Consider the following 18,810-nt stretch of genomic DNA (forward strand, 5'->3'; position numbering starts at 1 on the left):
GAAATATTCTAGAAAACATCCCATTTGGGAATTCAAAAACACTACTTAATATACTGCCATTCCAATTACTCTAAACTTTCTCACAAATAAAATGACAAACCTTTAAACATTTCAGGCAGGAGTGTAGTCTCCCTTTCTGCAGTCTCACCCCATTCCACATTATTTTCCATACTACTTGGTGGAATTGTATTTTCATAAAATCTTTCAGACATCCCAAAAGGATGAATCAAAAACAGATAGTCAAATCTACCATTTCAAAATCTCACGAGGAGATAAACACCAATGTCGTACAGAATATCAGTGATAAGTCATCTTTAATCCAGACATAAAGAATATGAAGAAAAGGAGAAAGGTACCCTAAAATGTCTCACCCCCAAATAAAATTCTACTAGTTATTACAATACTAGTTAGTACAATAGAGGGATTATCATAATAAATTAACAGTTGCCAAGGGCTGAGAAATTAGTGTTTCTGTAATATAAAGTCAAACATTTACATTTTGCTACCAAAATACTAGTAATACTTAGTTTTTTGAGAAAATCCCAAATTTATTCTAGTATCACAGAATTCTATGATGGTGATATTCCACTTCAGTCAACTGTTGATTTTAATCCTGGGCCAGTCAACCTAAATATATTCAGTACACTCAAGATGAATCTGTATCTTTTACCTACAGAGAAGACAGCAATCATGAAATGAGACTGTATATGAATATTAAGAATATTACATTACCTGTCTGTGAGAGGCTGGGAGGGCATCCTTTTACTCAGCGATGGAAGATCCAGAGAATCTGGTTTCTTATCCATTCTGCAACATGCTTGGATATTTAAGTATTTAAATATGTGTACTTTACCCTTTAAACATATCTGTCAATAAATAATTGAGAAAGTAGATTTAGTTATATAGGCCCAAATATTAATGTCACCTACCAATTTATTTATATGTGTGTATATATATATATTTTTTTTTTTTTTTAAGTTTATTTACTTTGAGAGAGACAGAATACGAGAGGAGGCGGCACAGAGAGAGAGACAAAGTGGGAAGACAGATAATCCCTAGCTGGCTCCACAGGGTCAGCACAGAGCCTGACGTGGGGCTCGAACTAACCAAACTGAGAGATCATGACCTGAGCTGAAATCAAGAGTTGGACATTTCACCAACTGAGCCACCCAGGTGCCCCTATTTATATATTTCAATAATCTTAAATTATGCTGAAACATCACAATCACAATAGAAACTTTACATATCTGAATCATTTGTACTTCTGACAGTTTATGAAAAAATCTGACAATACCAACTAAAAGTCTACTGCCATTTATAAGTTAATTTTTCTGTACGTGACTAAAGTTTTCTTGCTAAAAGTACAACAAACCACTAAATAATATAAAATCTATAATTCACGAAAGTTGCTTATTTTATTTTATTAATGTTTATTTTGAGAGAGAGAGAGAGAGACAGCGGGGAAGGGGCAGAGAGAGACAGAGACACAGAATCCAAAGCAGGCTCTAGGCTCCAAGCTGTCAGCACAGAGCCGATGCAGGACTCAAACCTTGAGATCATGACCCGAGCCGAAGTTGGACGCTTCACCGACTGAGCCAGGCGCCCCTCACAAAAGTTGTTTTTATTAGAAAAAAGTGAGAAGAAACATATTCACTGTAGTGATGAGAACAGAAAAAAAATAATAATAACCCATGTAATTCTTTAAAATAATCTTATCAGAACCACAAAGTTGTTTGGTCCAAACACTGGAATAAAGTTAATCAAAATAATATAAATATAGGAAAAATGAATTTGTTGAAAGGTGTGATAGCAGGCCAGTTAGAATAAAATAATTTTTCAAATGGTCAATTCAACTAAAATATTGTCCTGAAAAGTTACTTTCATTGGTGGTGGAGAAGAGGAATAATGAGGGCTAAAATACTATGTGAAAGAAAGTATTTTACATAAAAAAGACAATGAGCAGTAAGAAAACGGTAAGTTAACTTCAGTCACCATGAATAATATCAAATAAATATTTCTCAAAAACTGTAATCATGGGGTGCCTGGCTGGTCAGTCAGTAAAGCGTGCCACTCTTGATCTCGGGGTCCTGAGTTCAAGCCCCACATTGTGTAGAGAGCTTACTTTAAAAAAATTTTTAGGGGAGCCTGGGTGGCTCAGTCAGTTAAGCCTCCAACCCTTCGTTTCCACTCAGGTCACGATCCCATGGTTTATGAGTACGAGCCCCACATTTGGATCTGCGCTGTTGGCGTGGAGCCTGTTTGGGATTCTCTCACTCTGCCCCTCCTCCTCTCCTGTGCGTTGTCTCTCTCTCTCTCAATCTCTCTCTCTCTCTCTCTCTCTCTCTCTCACACACACACACACACACACACACATTTTTAAAAAATGAAGACAAATAAAAAATAAAAACAGTTTTTTATAACTTATTCAAAAATGTTTTGGAAGGACTGGCTGGCTCAGTCGGTGGAGCATGGGACTCTTGATCTCGGGGTTGTGAGATCAAGCCCCACATCGGGTGTAGAGATTACTTAGAAAGTGAAATCTTAAAAACAATGCTTTGTTTTATGGATGGTCTTACATAACCTACAAACATGCAAAAAATAATCAACAAAGAAAACAGTAAGAAACAAACAAAAAAAAACCAGTAAGAAAAGTACATGAAACAGTAATTATCATTCCAGGCATAAAGAATGTTTCTTAGATAATTGTAACAGATACAAGACCTGACCACTGAAAAACTTCATTTAAAAGGAAAAACTCTGAGCTATTAGAATATAAATAATTACCAATTAAAATATATCCCATTATCTGTATAAGCCAAAGAACAATCATCTTTCATTACCAAATTAAATACCGGTGAATTCTTTTCTTTTCTTCTGTAAATTTTTTATTGCAGTAATTCACATACATAAGTTAAAATCAAAGAGAATTACAAAAGTGGTAACGAAAAATTAATCCCCCATTTCACTCCTTTCAATCTCCAAGACTTAGTCCCCACATACCAACTCTTTCGAGCGGTTTTCTGCTATTTACCTTCATATATATATATCAGTAATATGGTTCTGTTTTACTTCTTAGCTATATATGTTATTTATTGAGGTCTTACTAAGGAAAACGAGGACTCAGATTTCTTACATTACCACTGCCCACCACTATCACATATCATCACAGCCACCATACCATCCTCCCATCTTCAATCCCCATCAATTTATTTCCTCCTTCAGAAGTATAGCCTAGTGGTTAGAGCACAGACCCTGCAGTCAGACTGCCTTGCTTTGGAACCAGCTGTACCCACGCTAGCTATGTGGCATTGAATAAGTAAGTCCTGTAACTTCTATGCTTCTGTTTCCTCATATATGAAATGAGATATAATAGTACCTATTTTACAGGGTTACTGTAAGAATCAAATAATTTAATGCATGTAAAGCATTTCGATAGTGCCTGGAACACAGTAAGCACTAGAAATATCTCTGCTATTATTACTCCTATGTCACAATCTCTCATTAAATCAAAATACAGTATTATGACAAGAACATATTCTGCTGAGGCCAAGAGTGATACACATTTGGCTGCTGAGTTATGGAAGAGAATCTGAGAGAATCTACCTACGCCGTAGAATAAACCCCAGGCTTTTGCTAAGGCAAGTGAGGGCTAGGCATGCGACTACAGAGCTAAGGGCAAGAATCCGAGGGTGTAAATCTTTTTTTTTTTTTTTAATTTTTTTTTTTTTTAACGTTTATTTATTTTTGAGACAGGGAGAGACAGAGCATGAACGGGGGAGGGTCAGAGAGAGAGGGAGACACAGAATCTGAAACAGGCTCCAGGCTCTGAGCTGTCAGCACAGAGTCCGATGCGGGGCTCGAACTCACAGAGTGTGAGATCATGACCCGAGCCGAAGTCGGCCGCTTAACCGACTGAGCCACCCAGGCGCCCCCGAGGGTGTAAATCTTAAGACCTGTAGTGTCCAATATGGCAGTCACACTAGTCACATGAAGCTATTTCATCTAAAATTAATCAAGATAAGATTAAATTTAAATTTAGGCTCCTTAGGGGGCGCCTGGGTGGCTCAGTCGGTTAAGAGTCTGGCTTTGGCTCAGGTCATGATCTCACGGTTCATGAGTTTGAGCCCCACGTCAGGCTCTGTGCTGACAGCTCAGAGCCTGGAGCCTTCTCTGGATTCTGTCTCCCTCTCTCTCTGCCCCTTCCCCGCTAGCTCGCTCTCTCTCAAAAATAAATAAACATTAAAAACAATTCTGGACAGCACAAATCACAGAACATTCCTGTAGCTGACAAAGTTCTGCTGGACAGCACTGCCTCAGACATTCTACAGACTTTCACAGTTCCAGTCTTTCATCCTTCTATTCAGTTACAGCTCTCCTCCAGTACCAAGCCATTCCCAGGTCTAACACAGCAAGTAAATCAACCTTCTTCGTGTTGCCCTCTCCCATAGCAGGCCCAAGTTCCAGCTTTCCCCTGCGCTGCTAAGGCAGCTACTACCAGGACACCAGGCAGCCTTCATTTGAATTAGAAAAAGCATCCTCTTTGGAATGAGTGGAATGTACCTTTGTAGAAAGAAAAAGGAAACCCTTCTTCTGGAGCAGAGCGCCTGCTGGCATCTCACTGCCACGTGCCTCCTCGGCCAGATCCTCTCCTGCCAGTGTAAGTAAAGACCCCAGTTCCCACTATTTCATCTACCTTCCATGTTCCAAAATTCTGTTGCCATCCCTCCCCTGCTGCCCTCTTCCCTCTCATTCTCTGGCCTTATTATGGGTTTATATCTTGGTACTTTCCTTTACTGTCATTTTAGTAGATTCCATATGGATTGAATCCTCAAACTAAAAGGCTGAATTAATTCTTTTCCACTTGTATCTTGTTCTTTCTGTTAGGATTCCATCTATCAGTGTTGAGAATGCGTTCCAATCAATCATACAACAAAAAGTCAAGTAGATACATACCCGAGTAGGATAGAGGCAGAGACCCTCCACAGTCTATGTTTTTAAAGGAACGCTGACAAACAGAATTACGCATCTGGGCATTCTAAATTCTGTGCTCCAGAAGCGAAACTAAAACTCCTACCAAAGTGAAAAAGTCACTTCGCAGAAAAACTCCTTTGGCCAAGAAGGCCTCAACAACGAATTGACTCCTCATTCTGATGCTTTCTGATTTAGCAATCTGATGGATAATTATGAAGAAAAATAGAAGGAACACGTACTGTATTTTTATTACAAACCTGTGCTGGTGGTACTTGCAATGGATTATTATCCAAAATCATTACTTGCAAATGATGCAGCTTCCTGTAACAAACTGGAATTTCGGTCACTTTATTACAGGAGAAATCCAGCTTGACTAAGGGAAGATCTCCTAATTCTGTTCAGAAATGAAAAATAATTAAATTACATTGCATATAGTTGCTCTCTTGTTCATTTCAGTAAAAAGAATGAGCATCTTACCATCTGGCAACACGTGAAGATTATTTCTTCTGATATTTAGCTCTCTAAGTGAATGTAATTTTCCCATTTGTTGGGGAAGGACCTGAATCTCATTGCAGCTGATATCCTAAGGAAAATAAGAAAATAAAATGATAACAAACTAACTGAGAAATACAGACATATTTCCATTTTCAAATTAAAGCACATGGCTAATAGCAAAAGCTACCTCAAATGTTGTTTCTCTGAAAATGGATTATCTGGCAGATTTCTATTAATGTTTCATCATAAAGTCAAGGTGGCACAGTTAAATTTTTCCGTGCAAAACTGTGAATAATAACTTAGGACTACATAATTCAGCCTTTTGAAAATCGCAGCTGAAGACTACTCTCACCAGCCAAAACCAGAAGTAAGGATAATCCAGGCACTCCTCATTCAGAGGTAAAATAAAAAACAACGATCAATCACTTTGATAATCTGTCAATTATGGTAGTTTTGAATTACTCTGTTGGACAGAAGCTGAGAAAGTCAAGGATTTACAGACGTGAGCTGGAGAACCAAAGGCTATGGTCAGAATCAATTTAAACCTCTTTCTCAACGGGACACAAAATATGAGGGGTTACAAGCTCAAAATCTTGTGGCTCACATCATAACGCAAAGACTTTCCAGGAGATCTGAATCAGAAATGTCTCAAGGTTAAATTAAAATGCAAGTTCCTGATTTAAAGGTAAATGACACCACTTTCCCATAACAGGAGACAGCTGAAAGTAACTGTGCTCTCCTCTTCCTCCCCTCAAAGAGAAATCTGCAGCGTGAGCTCATACAGCAATCATTCCAGACACACGGCAAATGAAATTCACATTCTTCTGCAACTTCTTCCAATTTCCAGCTTTCACTGGAAATGATATTAGCTTGAAGGGAACAGAGTGGCACATATATTCAGTTTTATCAAAAATTAAAAAGGCAAGAGGGTAAATTCTGAATACTGAAGCCACGTAGGGAAAAATCCAATAGAGCTAAGACATTGGAAAAATGTATCCCGGAACACCTGGATGGCTCAGTTGGTCAAGTGCCTGACTCCTGATTTTGGCTCAAGTCATGATCTTACGATTCGTGAGATCAAGCCCCAAGTCAGGCTCCGTGCTGACAGCACCCGAGCCTGCTTGGGATTCTCTCTCTCTGCCCCTCCCCTGCTCACACGCTCGTGCTCTCGCTGTATTTCAAAATAAATAAATAAACTTTAAAAAAAAGAAAAAATGTACCCTACATACTTCTTTCAAACTATACCTAAGGCACCTTCATTCAACAATATCTATTCATTAAATACTATTTGCTAAACCAGGTTCTAAGTGCTGAATTTAGATTGTCTCATGGAGAAGCTGGTATTTGAGCAGTCTTGTCAGAGCTGAAAGTATGAGCCATGCCAATATATAAGAAAGGCAAAAAAGAAGGAACTTAAGGAAAAAAAGAAGGAACAATAAATGTAAAAAGGCTCGTGAGCAAAACATGCCTGACTTGTACTAAAAAACAGTAAGAAATTCAGTGTCACTAGAAGAAAGCGGGCAAGCAGGAGACTAAACTGGGGGGAGGGGTACAACTTAGGCCTTTACTCGGAGAGGTGTGGGCAGGAACCAAAAACTTATAAACAGAGGTATGACATGATCTGACTTCTATTTTGACAGGACCTTTGCTGCTACGGTGAGAATAGGCTATTATCCAAATGAAAGATAATCAAATTTGGAGAAAACGTCCTTTAAATTAATACTATTGCTTCCTGCAAAAAGTATCCAATACTGGAGAGTTCTATATAAAAAAATCCATTGAAATTTGATAGCCGCCCAGAAGAAATAAACCCAAACACAAAAAACTGACCCACTCACCAATAGGTACTCTACAAAATACTCTGCCGGGATTGGAGACCTGAGAAGATTTCCTACGTTTCTAATTATAGAATCGCACTATAGTTGGCCACCACATTCCTGCGGAATGGTGTCACGGGAAATACTCCAATGACAGGTAATACCCACAAATTCATTACGTGATTTACCATTATCAATTAGCCATCTTAATGCTATCTATTCACTGTTACCGATTTCAAGAATTTAAATAAAAGCATGATATTTTTATAGTGTCTAGTAAAATACAATCTTTAGTAGCTTTAAAATATTCTATTTAATAACTAAAAATACTAGAATAATTCTAAAAATCCTAAATATTCTTAAAATTTTATCTATCCCAAAACCATCTCATGTAATATAATTTAGAACATAGGGCCAAAACTAAATGACAAAAAAAAGAAAAAGAAATTACACAGCCACAGAATCTTAAAGTATAATATTTATAAAATCTTTAGAAATATTAAATATCTAGGGGCACCTGGGTGGCTCAGTCAGTTAACCATCCAATTCTTGACTTCAGCTCAGGTCATGATCTCAAGGTCCATGAGTTCAAGCCTCACCTCAGGCTCTGTGCTGACAGCGTGGAGCCTGTCTGGGATTCTCTCTGTCTCCCTCCCTCTCTCTCTGCCCCTCCCTCACTCACTACACTCTCTCTTTCTCTCTCCCTCAAAATAAATACACTTAAAAGAAATATTAACAGTGTCTGGGTCAAGCTAAATATTGGTCCCCCTTTTACTATGAATTTGTTAAATCACATCTAGAATCTTCTGTTCATTTGTGAGTATAATGTTAAAAGGGACCTTAATAAAGGGAAACATTTTCAGGATAAAAATAGCTAAAAATAGTGAGGCACCTGGGTGGCTCAGTCGGTTAAGTGTCCCACTTCGGCTCAGGTCATGATCTCACGGTTCATGGGTTTGAGCCCCACATCGGGCTCTGTGCTGACAGCTCGGAGCCCGGAGCCTGATTCAGATTCTGTGTCTCCCTCTCTCTCTGCCCCTCCTTGCTCATGCTCGGTCTCTCAACAATATATAAATGTTAAAAAAAAATTTTTTTTAATAGCTAAAAATAAAAAGTAATGAAGAACAGAAATACAGAAAATATAGAAAGGAGTAAAAGTAATAAAGATGTTTAAACTACAGAAAAATAGGCCTTAGAGTTTGGTGAAATGGGAGAGTAAACACATGACAGATTACAAATACTTGAAGGGAAGAAAAGTTGTCATTATCTATACTTTTTCACATGGTAGTCCCAGGACCAATGGATAAAAGTGATAGGGGGTGTGTATTTTAGTTCAAAATAATAAAGATAACAAATAGGAGGTTTGCAAAAGAGAATAAAGGATGCCTCGGTGACACACACACACAAGATTTATCCACCACTGAAAACGTACAACTAGATGTGTTGGGGATTCCTATGATAGCAAGTGGTTAAAATTCTATGGTTCTAAAACATAACAGGACTAAGTTCAAGGCAGTCTCCTTGTGTTATAATTGCACATGCAGGTATTCATTACTGGATAAAAGAAATAAAAGGATGATGTTCCTGAAACGTCTGTTCATAACATTCTATTTGCACATTAATTTGCCACTGAAGAATCATGGATAAGTTCCTCAAAAAAACTTTTGGCCCTCCACACATAATAAAGTCATACTTAAGAATACTTTCGTTTTTTTTTTTAACGTTTACTTATTTTGAGAGAGAGAAAGAGAGAGGGCAAGACAGAGTACGAGCGGGGGAGGGCCAGAGAGAGAGAGAGAGGGAGAGAGAGAATCCCAAGCAGTCTCCGTGCTGTCAGCACAGAGCCTGAAGTGGGGCTTAACCCCACAAACGGTGAGATCATGACCCGAGCCAAAATCAAGAGTCAGACGCTTAACCAGCTGAGCCACCAAGGCACCCCAATACTTAAGAATACTTTTTAAATGTCCGTATATCAGGAAAGCATTACTCCACACAGAACAAAAAATAGAAATAAACAGCAAGCTATACTGTGTGAGGTGGAAGCATTGGCGAGAAAGAAATGCCTTTCAAAGTCCTTCTAGACGGACTAAGAATCAAACTGACATGAGACAAATTAATAGGAGAAAATGAAATCCCGTTTCTTAAGTACGGAGAATCCATACCAACATGAAATTCCCAAGACAGGCAAGAAGAGGCTTATATGACATCCTGAGCTAAGGAGAGGGGTAAGAGTCTGGGGATACAAAGGAGGAAGAGCATTATTAGCAGGAAGGTGAGAGGACATGTTTAGAAAACAAAGTGTGCTGGATTATTCAAATAACTTTCTTAGGCAAAGAGGAACCTCTGTTAATAGTGCCTATCCTGGTACAGGCTCTCCTTTCCACTGTAAATTTAGACAGTTGAGGTGGGGGACTAAAGAACTTTTCCTAAATCTGTTGGATGGATTGCTTTTAACTCAAAAGAAGCATGCCAAAGTGCCCATCCTGGCCTGCCCTTGGCCCCTCCAGAAAGTAACAGAAAGATGAGAAAACGGACCAATGTTTTGAGGAGATAATTATGTTTCTCTCAAAGTTCAATGTCCTTTAATACCTAAAATGTCCTGTACAAGGTAATTACTTTATTCCTTTATTTCTACAATCAGTTGTACACAATGGCCTCTTTCTATCTCGGTCCCAAAAGTGTTGTAAAATCACATGAGAATATAGAAGCGCGAGAGCTATTTTGTTCATTCTACTTTGCAGGCATTACACTCTCTTCCTTTATTCCCTTTCTCTGAGGCTTTCATAGCAGCCCCGGTCGAAGACCTTTACTGCCCCCAAAATGCACAGACAAATGCTTACTGGTTTGAAAAGCATTTCTCAAAGCTTATAAGCAAACCTTCTGACCTCACTAGGACTGAGAAACAGCCAGGCTCTTAATGTGGCTGTGAGCTAAAATCAGACATAAGCAATGGGATCTCAAAATTTTACTACGGTGAACACAGGCACATACCAAGTTATTCTTTAAAAAAAAAATTGCACTGAAATTCCATAAAAAGCAATCTTCCAAAATGCATGTTATGCATATTACACACAATACATTATTATACACGACCAATACAACTGTTTTACTCACCAATTCCATTAAGTCTTTTAACTTCCCAATTTCTTCTGGAATGGATACCAGTTTATTATTACTGACGACCAAAACTTTAAGGGGAAGGTCAAATAGGTATTTTGGCAATGTTGACAAAAGATTTCGACTGAAAAGAATAAGAGAGTCTCATTATGAGATATGTCTCAAATTTCTGCTCTGTTGAAAAAGAACAAATCACTTCAAAAGTAAATAAAAAGCTTCACCAAATAATAACTATCATTTAATGAGTGCTTACTCTGTATCATACTAAAACCCTTAAATGTAGTATCTCCTCTAATACTCACATTAACCCCGTAAGGCAGGTTAGCAGCACTATCTCTATTACACAAATAAGAAAACAAAGGTTACAACTGTGTTAAGTGACTTGCCCAGTCGCAAAAGACTGCAAAGCCTGTGTTGTCACCTATGATACTGTCTTACATGCCATCAGTTCTCAAAACCCAGAATCATTCTTCTGCGCTAGAAAATGCCAGAACCTTGTTCTCTGGTCTCATTTCACCGCATTCAATACCTCCATACCTTTACCTAAGGAAAAGTCCCAAGGATAAGTTTGCACATGCCACCATGTTAAAACATTTATAAAAGAATGACTGGGGTTACATGTTCAAAAACATGTAGTAACCCTAATCCATTCCCTTTTCTTATGAGTTTATGGTATAAGGGCCCACCCACACCGTTATCTCGGATCAAAGCTGACAGAACATTCCTATCTCTGTGGATATAGCACAACTAACATTAGAAACAACTAACCTAAATATAGCAACAACTCGCATTTATTGAGTACATACTACGTGTCGGGCCACGGTCGGAGTACCTCCCATGAGTTAACTTCGCTAACCCTCACAACAACCTGCTTTAGGAAGAGAGAATATCACGATGCCCATTTTACAGATGAAGAATCAGTCAAAAAGAGATTAAGCAAACTGCTCCAAGTCACACAGCTGGGAAATAGGAGAGCCAGGATTCAAATCTGGGCAGTAAGGCTCTGGGGTCCTTCCCCTCAACGTACATATGGTGGGTCAAATTCACACACCAATGCAGACTGACCCAAATGATCCCTGCTATAGATTCAATGTTTGTGTTCCCCACAAAATTATAATGTTGAAACCTAATCCCTCATGTAATGGCCTCTGGAAGTAGGGCCTTTGGGAGGTGATCGGGTCATACGGGTGGAGCCCCCATGAACGGGTTTAGTGCCCTTATAAAAAAAATACCTCAGAGAGCTCCCTTGCTCCCTCTGCCAAGTGGGGACAGCTAGACGACGGCCGTTTATGAAATCAGGAAGCAGGTCCTCACCAGACACCAAATCTGCCGGTGCCTTGACCTTGGACTTCCCGCCTCCAGAAATGTGAAAAGTAAGTTTCTGTTGTTTACAAGGCACCCAGTACATGGCATCCCATCATAGCAGCCCAAACAGACTAAGACAATCCCCCTACTAAAAAAATATAAAGTATACCATTACATTTATACACTAACAAGTATTCATAAAAATAAGCTATTATTTTTCCTGTTTTTCAAAGTGGCAGTGATAGACCTGTACCTAGCATTGTGCGGAACATACACAGCAACGAAAACCCAGTGGCAGCCCAAGGAAGAACATCAGGACCTCTCCCTCCCCATGTTATGCCTGCAGAGGACATCCAGAAATACTAGTTTGGCTTTAATCACAAGGAACAGACTTAAAAAAATAGACAATGCCCCTAGACCAGCGATCCTGGCCAGGCTGCTGGGATGTCAAATATGCCAGGAGCTTGTTACAATTCTTGACGCTTTCAGGATCAAATAGAATCCTTGGGAAGGTGCCCTTGTGGAGCACACAAGGATCTTCCTACAGAATTATTCTAAAAAAGGGAAGAGCACACAGGAAGAAAGAGCTGAAAAAGCATCTTACAAGTTTCTCAAGGTATTTTCACCAAAATAAAAAACAAAGTAAGTGAGGAAAATAACAGCACATACAAACTCATTCTAACCTTCCCCAGACCAAAAAAAGTTAAAAATTGGTCTATTTTGGGGGGGGGGGGGGCACCTGGCTGGCTCAGTGGGTAGAGCATGCGATTCTTGATCTCAGGGTTGTGAGTTCAAGCCCCACGCTGGGCCTAGAGCTTATTTAAAAAAAAAAAAAAGCCTATTTTCCTCCTTTAAGAAGGTTCATTGAGTTAGCAGTCAGCTTTCTCCAGAATCAAATTTCTTTATACACAGCTACTAAGTCATTAATCTTCACTTTTTTGCCATGTTTTAGAGACAAAAGAAATCAGAAACAAGGACTAATGTTATTTCAATAAAGTTTGTTCAAAACTGTTTGTGACTATACACAAAAATTGGGAGGTGACTTTTAGAGATCAAAACAGCAAAGAATCAGAGAAAGTTTTAGTGAAACTATTTTAAGATTACCATACATTTCTATTCAAATAGAAATTCAATTTTTGACAAGTTACTTTTTTTCATAAAAGAGCAAACTGAAACAAAAACAGAGACAAAACTTAAACTAAGGCCTTACTTGCCTCAAACCTCTCCCCCAAGCCAGGCCAAAGAGATATTAGAGAATTAGAAAAGAGCAACCCAAATGACTACATCTATGAAAGGAATTTCCTCTCACACATTTTCAAGTATAAAGTTTCAGCTAAAATAGTTAAGTACTGCTAGATGACGTCACTGAGGGAGACACACAGAAGGATTAATACATCGCAGCGAGGAAGGAGCATTATTATTTATATGTATTAGTATTTCCCACTTCCCTATATGGGAATTTAGACAGGTCATTTTGTTAAGGAGGGGGAAGAAATGACCCTTACAACTAAAAAAAAAAAAGGAACGCAAGAAAATGATTCTACTTTTTTTGAAGATTTGATTTTTTTTAATAATGTCTACACCCAACATGGGGCTCAAGCCCACAACCCCGAGATCAAGAGCCACACATGTCACAAAGGCGCCCCGAAAATGATCTTAAGCATAAGTCACAACATACCAGTTTCCATTCAATGTCACTCATTTGACAGGACAATCTTTTTCTTATACTTATCGAATGGTGACTGGTATAAATAGAGGGTAACAGCTAAGAAAGAGAGTTCTACAGTCATACTGCTTTGATCTGAATCTTGGCTCTACCACTTGCTGTGTGTGTGTGTGTGTGTGTGTGTGTGTGTGCGTGTCTATATGTGTACACATACACACACACACACACACACACACACACACACACGACTTTGGGCATACGGTTTCCCTCTGCACTTCAGTTTCTCATCCGTAATGCAGGGATAATAATAGTACCTTTCTCAAAATGCTGCTGAGGAGATGATGTAACATGGATAACATATTTGTAATGTCTGGCACACAGTAAGCATTATTAACATCAACTGTTATCTACTTCCTAACATTCCAACGCTCCCATCCTAATCCATCCATCCTTAAAGTGGCAACAAGAACTCACAAGAGTGTGAAAAACAGAGCTCAAGAACTGTTTCTTCATAATGGCTCACTTTAAGGGGCGTCTGGGTGGCTCAGTCAGTTAAGTGCCCAACTCTTGGTTTCGGCTCAGGTCATGATCTCATGGTTCATGAGTTCAGGCCCCTCATCGGGCTTTGAGCTTGGGATTCTGTCCCCCTCTCTCTCTGCCCCTCCCCTGCTTGCGCTTGCTCTCTCTCTCTCTCAAAATAAAGAATAAACTTAAAAATAATAATAATAATAATGTTTCACTCTGAGGATGCATATAAATAAATCTGTAGTGTGGTGCTATGGTTTCAGAAAAATACTTCTGCTCTAAAGCCTTGCTACCCAAAGGGATAAGGACCAGCAGGCATTGGCATTACCAGGGGGCTCGCTAGATGTGCAGATAATCAGATGTTTTAATCCCCAGGTGGCTCCTGTGCAGGTTAAAGGTTGAGAAGCAATACTCTCAAGAACAAGACCAAAAACCTATAAAGTAATGTGAACACGTAACAAATATAAGTAAGACACTGCTGAAATAAATATGGGTTACACAGCCAAACCAAACACAATCCTTTGTTACTGGAAAGGATTAGAACCGTAATAGAAAACAAAATCTACAAAAAAAAAAAAAAAGGTTTCCTTACCTAATGTTAAGGTATGTTAACATCTGCAGGTTTTTAATAGCTTCAGGAATGGTTTTGATGCAATTATGATATAAATTTAATGTTTCAAGAGGTGCAAATAACCAAACATCAGAAGGAATTTCTGTAAAACGATTTCTCGAAAGATCTGAAAAAGAAAAGTAATATTTGAGTATCAAACATAAACCTGTATCTATTAACAATTAACAGAATTATTTTCATACTTGCTGAATCACTTAGAACCTAAGCAACTACTTAAAATATCATAAAATATGGGGCTCCTGGCTGGCTCAGCCGGTACAGCATGTGACTCTTGATCTCAAGATTGTGAGTTCAAGCCCCAGTTGGGTGTAGAGCTCACATACATACATACGTACATACATACAATATTATAAAATATTATCCAAAAAGGCAAAAAAAAAAACCCATGTAGAAACATACTCATTTAAAGCTTATTTATTGGGGCGCCTGGGTGGCTTAGTTGGTTGGGCGGCCGACTTCGGCTCAGGTCATGATCTTGCGGTCCGTGAGTTCGAGCCCCGCGTCGGGCTCTGTGCTGACAGCTCAGAGCCTGGAGCCTGTTTCAGATTCTGTGTCTCCCTCTCTCTGACCCTCCCCCATTCATGCTCTGTCTCTCTCTCTATCTCAAAAATAAAAAAAAAAAAAAGCTTATTTATTAACAAATTGTACTTGATACGCTTTGATAGCTTTAAAATTTATCTTTTAAAATACCAATGAAGAATTCTCTCCGATCCTTTCAAAAACACAAAACGTCCTCCGCTGATCCCACATCCTCCTCCACCTCTTCCTCCTTCACAGCCAAACTTACATAAATCTACAACACATCTAAATTTCTTACTTACCATATATTTCTCAACCCACTGTAATTTTGTTTCTATTCCACTTTCATGCTCATCAAGGTCACCAACAGCCTCCATATCACTAATGACTCATCCACCTGGAAACATTACCTGTCTCTTGGCTTAGAAGCCTACATTTCTGCATCACTTCTTATCATCTCTCTGGCTACTTATTAGTCTCTTGCTAGATTTTCCCCTGTCTGTATTGTAAACGTCGATGTTCCTAAGAGCTGTGACAAGATATTCTCTCCATCTTAAGATATACACTTTAGCGGATGATTCCACCCAGTCCCAGGGCCAAAATAATCTTTATATACCGACAAGTTTCAAATTAAAGCTCTGTCTCAACACCTATGTTCTGATCGTCAGAAGTTCTCTTGATAACTCTCAAGCACCTCAAATTCTACAAAATCTGTACAGATTCTGTAAAAGTCCGAACTGAAGATCTTATTCCTCACATCTGTTTCTCTTATCTCAGGTAATGTCACCAACATCCTCCTGTTGAGTTGCACAAGCCAGACACCTGGTATTCATTCTTGATTCCTTCCTCTCCTAAGTTATTCCCCATACACACAAATATACTTCCATTCATTTCAATTTTCACAAAAATAAAATCGTGGAATTATTATAACCATTACACCTCCTTTAAAGGTTTGTTAAATGGCATTTTGAAAAAAACTTAGGACATCATGTGGCAGGTTGAAAAAAATACCCTAAAAGCGTTTCTTAAGTGAAGCACTACTCACCTTTTAGGGGGCATGACGATTTGTTGTGTGAGGCTATCCTGGGTGTTATAGGGTATTTAGCAGCATCCCTGCCATCTATCCATAAGATGCCATTAATACCATCTAATCATGGCAGCCAAAAAATGTCCTCTGGGGTTCAAACCCCCCTACACGTGTTGAGAACCACTGCTACCTCATCAGAGAAGTTCACTTTGCTTAGGTTAATTCATTACACGTATTTGGTTGAAAACATAAGAATATTATTTATCTGTGTCAGGGAGAACATCGATAGTGTACCTTCACCCACCATGTATCATTTAGCATGCGATCTGCCCTCATGAGAAGAACAGCCTCCTATCAATGCTCAACTTCCTCACTCTGAAGAATGAGACCCATTTACTTAGCAATACAGTAGATTCCTATTTGGAATATTAATATACATGTATTAATATATGTTTGTGTGTGTATAAACACGTACTCACCTAATGTAAAATTTTATAATAGGCAAAAGAAAACATTAGTTATGATTATTTGAGGATTAATTTGGAAACTTCTTCCTACAGCCGTAAGATTCTGAATGACTAAATAAAAGGATAGACAGAATTACTAGAAACCAAAATCTGAACTTGAAACAGAAGCTTCTCAATATCCTGGCTGACTTCCTCTGGATACCCAAGCATCATGGAGGACAAATGAATTCATTATCTCTTTAGTTTAGGATGTTTCTTTTACATTTAGGGTTCTACCTCTTGCTCTTGTAACTTCAGAATCCCAAGAGTTGAAAATTACTGTTTACAATTAATTTTAAATCCTAAAAACAAACTTTGCCTAGTTCATTATTCTGTATAAGTATTATATACCCATAAATAATACAGTGGTCCTAGAGCTAGATGATGGAAGCTTCAATTAAGATTGCAAGAATACGGATAAGAAAATTAGGTAGAATTTGAAATGTATCTTGGCATTAGTACTTAACAGGGATTGGGCAAGTGATTGTCTATGTGGGATACATAAGAGGCAAGAATCAAGGATGGCATCCAGGACTCTGGCCTAAGCAACTAAAAATGATGCTACTTAATAAAAGAGGTGGGGGTAGAACAGGATTTTTGGTTTTCTGCTGGTGGAAGTTTTATTTTGTTTTTTGAGGCAGAGGTTAGAATCGAAGATTCTATTTCATATCTGTATAATGTGAGATATCTGAAAGAGAGCCAATGGAGGAGTTAGTCAGATGATTATAGATCTCAGAAATGAGGTCTGGGATGGATATATAAAACTGAAAGTGGTGGGAACGTGGTCAGTACTATAAAATCATAGAAATGGAAGACATCACCAAACATCAGAGTATGGAGTTGGAAAAAGCTGAAGAATGGGCCATCAGGATAGCCAATATTTACAAGCTGAGTAGAGGGGGGGGAAAGCAAGCAGAGAAGACTAAAAATAATGGTCAAGAGAAAGAGTGCTCTAAAAAGTGACAGAAAAAAAATATCAAAATTACTATTTGTTCAGCTACAAGGTAAAAGCAATCATAATCCTATTCTTGATTTGTTTTATCAGCAGACAAGCTAACTGTTGGTCTGATGCGTAACTGTAGCCCCAAACATAAGAGAAACAAAACGAGTGTACATTTATTTCCTGACAATATAAAAAAGCCAAAATATCAGTATTAATAAAAACAATGATTTTAATAAAATAATTTAAATACTATGAACACATTATTTTAATAAGTTACATATTATTGTGTGAGGCTTTATGTTCTTTCCCCTCTAAAAAAAAAGATTATTTAGTTAAATTACCAAGTAATATTGAGAGTTCCCTTAGGGAATTTAATTAAATTTGCAATAATAACCTATTTTCTGGATGAGCTAATATACTTGCTTAGTAAACACCACTTAAAATTACAATTAATTATTCTAATTTAATTGAGTGAAATCAAAGCATAATAAACTCAAAATTAAAACTCAAGCCATTATCAAGCCCTTAATTAAGAATATCTTGTTCTAGGGTTTTTCAGATTTTAAATCTCTATAAACATCCTTTCTAGGAATTCGGTAAACAGAATAACAATGTCAAAAGAAAAAAATACGACCAAGGAAAGAAAGATAGGGAATAACACAAAACAATCTGTATCTCAATTTCTTGAAATATCACACACTAACAGCAGCTCACATTTTCCTTCAAAAAAGTACAAATGGACTTTTAGATAGATACAATGGATAAAATTCTAACTTCTAAATTTTTCATCTTGCGACGTACAATGAAAACATAAAGGAATTTTTACAACATTCAAAATCATTTAATTAACACGTACAGTTGGGCACCTAGACTAACATGACTGGTAACGAACATACTCAAGAAACACATGCAGAATTGGTATCGTATTTAATACGGTTCCATCCAAAGATGAGAAAACAAAGTGTTAATTTATTCCTTATGGGGACGTTCATCTCACAACAGCCTTATAAAGCCTGCCTCCTTTGGGGGTAAACGGGACTTGGGAAAAGATAATTATAAAGATGTTCCTGCTTTCTCCCCCACACACACAAAAGAAAACTAAAATTCGTTCCGTATCTTCCTGAAGTGAGTTGAATGGTGGCCCTCCAAGACACCAGGCCCTAATTGCTGTGAACGCTTACGCGGTAACATCGTGCAGATATAATTAAGAGTCTTGCACTGAGGAGACTAACCTGGATTGTCCAGGTGGGCCCTAACTTCCCCCACAGGCATCCTGATAGGAGGAAGG

General features: G+C 38.2%; 1 protein-coding gene across 3 annotated transcripts in view; it reads right to left on the bottom strand.

The window, feature by feature from the left end:
- The window catches only part of LRCH2 (leucine rich repeats and calponin homology domain containing 2), a 98,387-nt gene that overhangs the window by 52,968 nt on the left and 26,609 nt on the right, over positions 1-18,810 (bottom strand). For all 3 annotated transcript variants that reach the window (XM_027054874.2, XM_027054873.2, XM_027054872.2), the window contains exons 2-6: positions 14,489-14,633; positions 10,398-10,524; positions 5,449-5,554; positions 5,229-5,365; positions 733-866 (exon numbers count right to left, since the gene is read on the bottom strand). In XM_027054874.2, coding sequence (XP_026910675.1) covers positions 733-866; positions 5,229-5,365; positions 5,449-5,554; positions 10,398-10,524; positions 14,489-14,633 — 649 coding nt within the window. The remainder of the gene's footprint in view (positions 1-732; positions 867-5,228; positions 5,366-5,448; positions 5,555-10,397; positions 10,525-14,488; positions 14,634-18,810) is intronic.

The sequence above is a fragment of the Acinonyx jubatus genome, chromosome X, assembly GCF_027475565.1.
Source record: "Acinonyx jubatus isolate Ajub_Pintada_27869175 chromosome X, VMU_Ajub_asm_v1.0, whole genome shotgun sequence".
In the NCBI taxonomy this organism is placed as follows: domain Eukaryota; kingdom Metazoa; phylum Chordata; class Mammalia; order Carnivora; family Felidae; genus Acinonyx; species Acinonyx jubatus.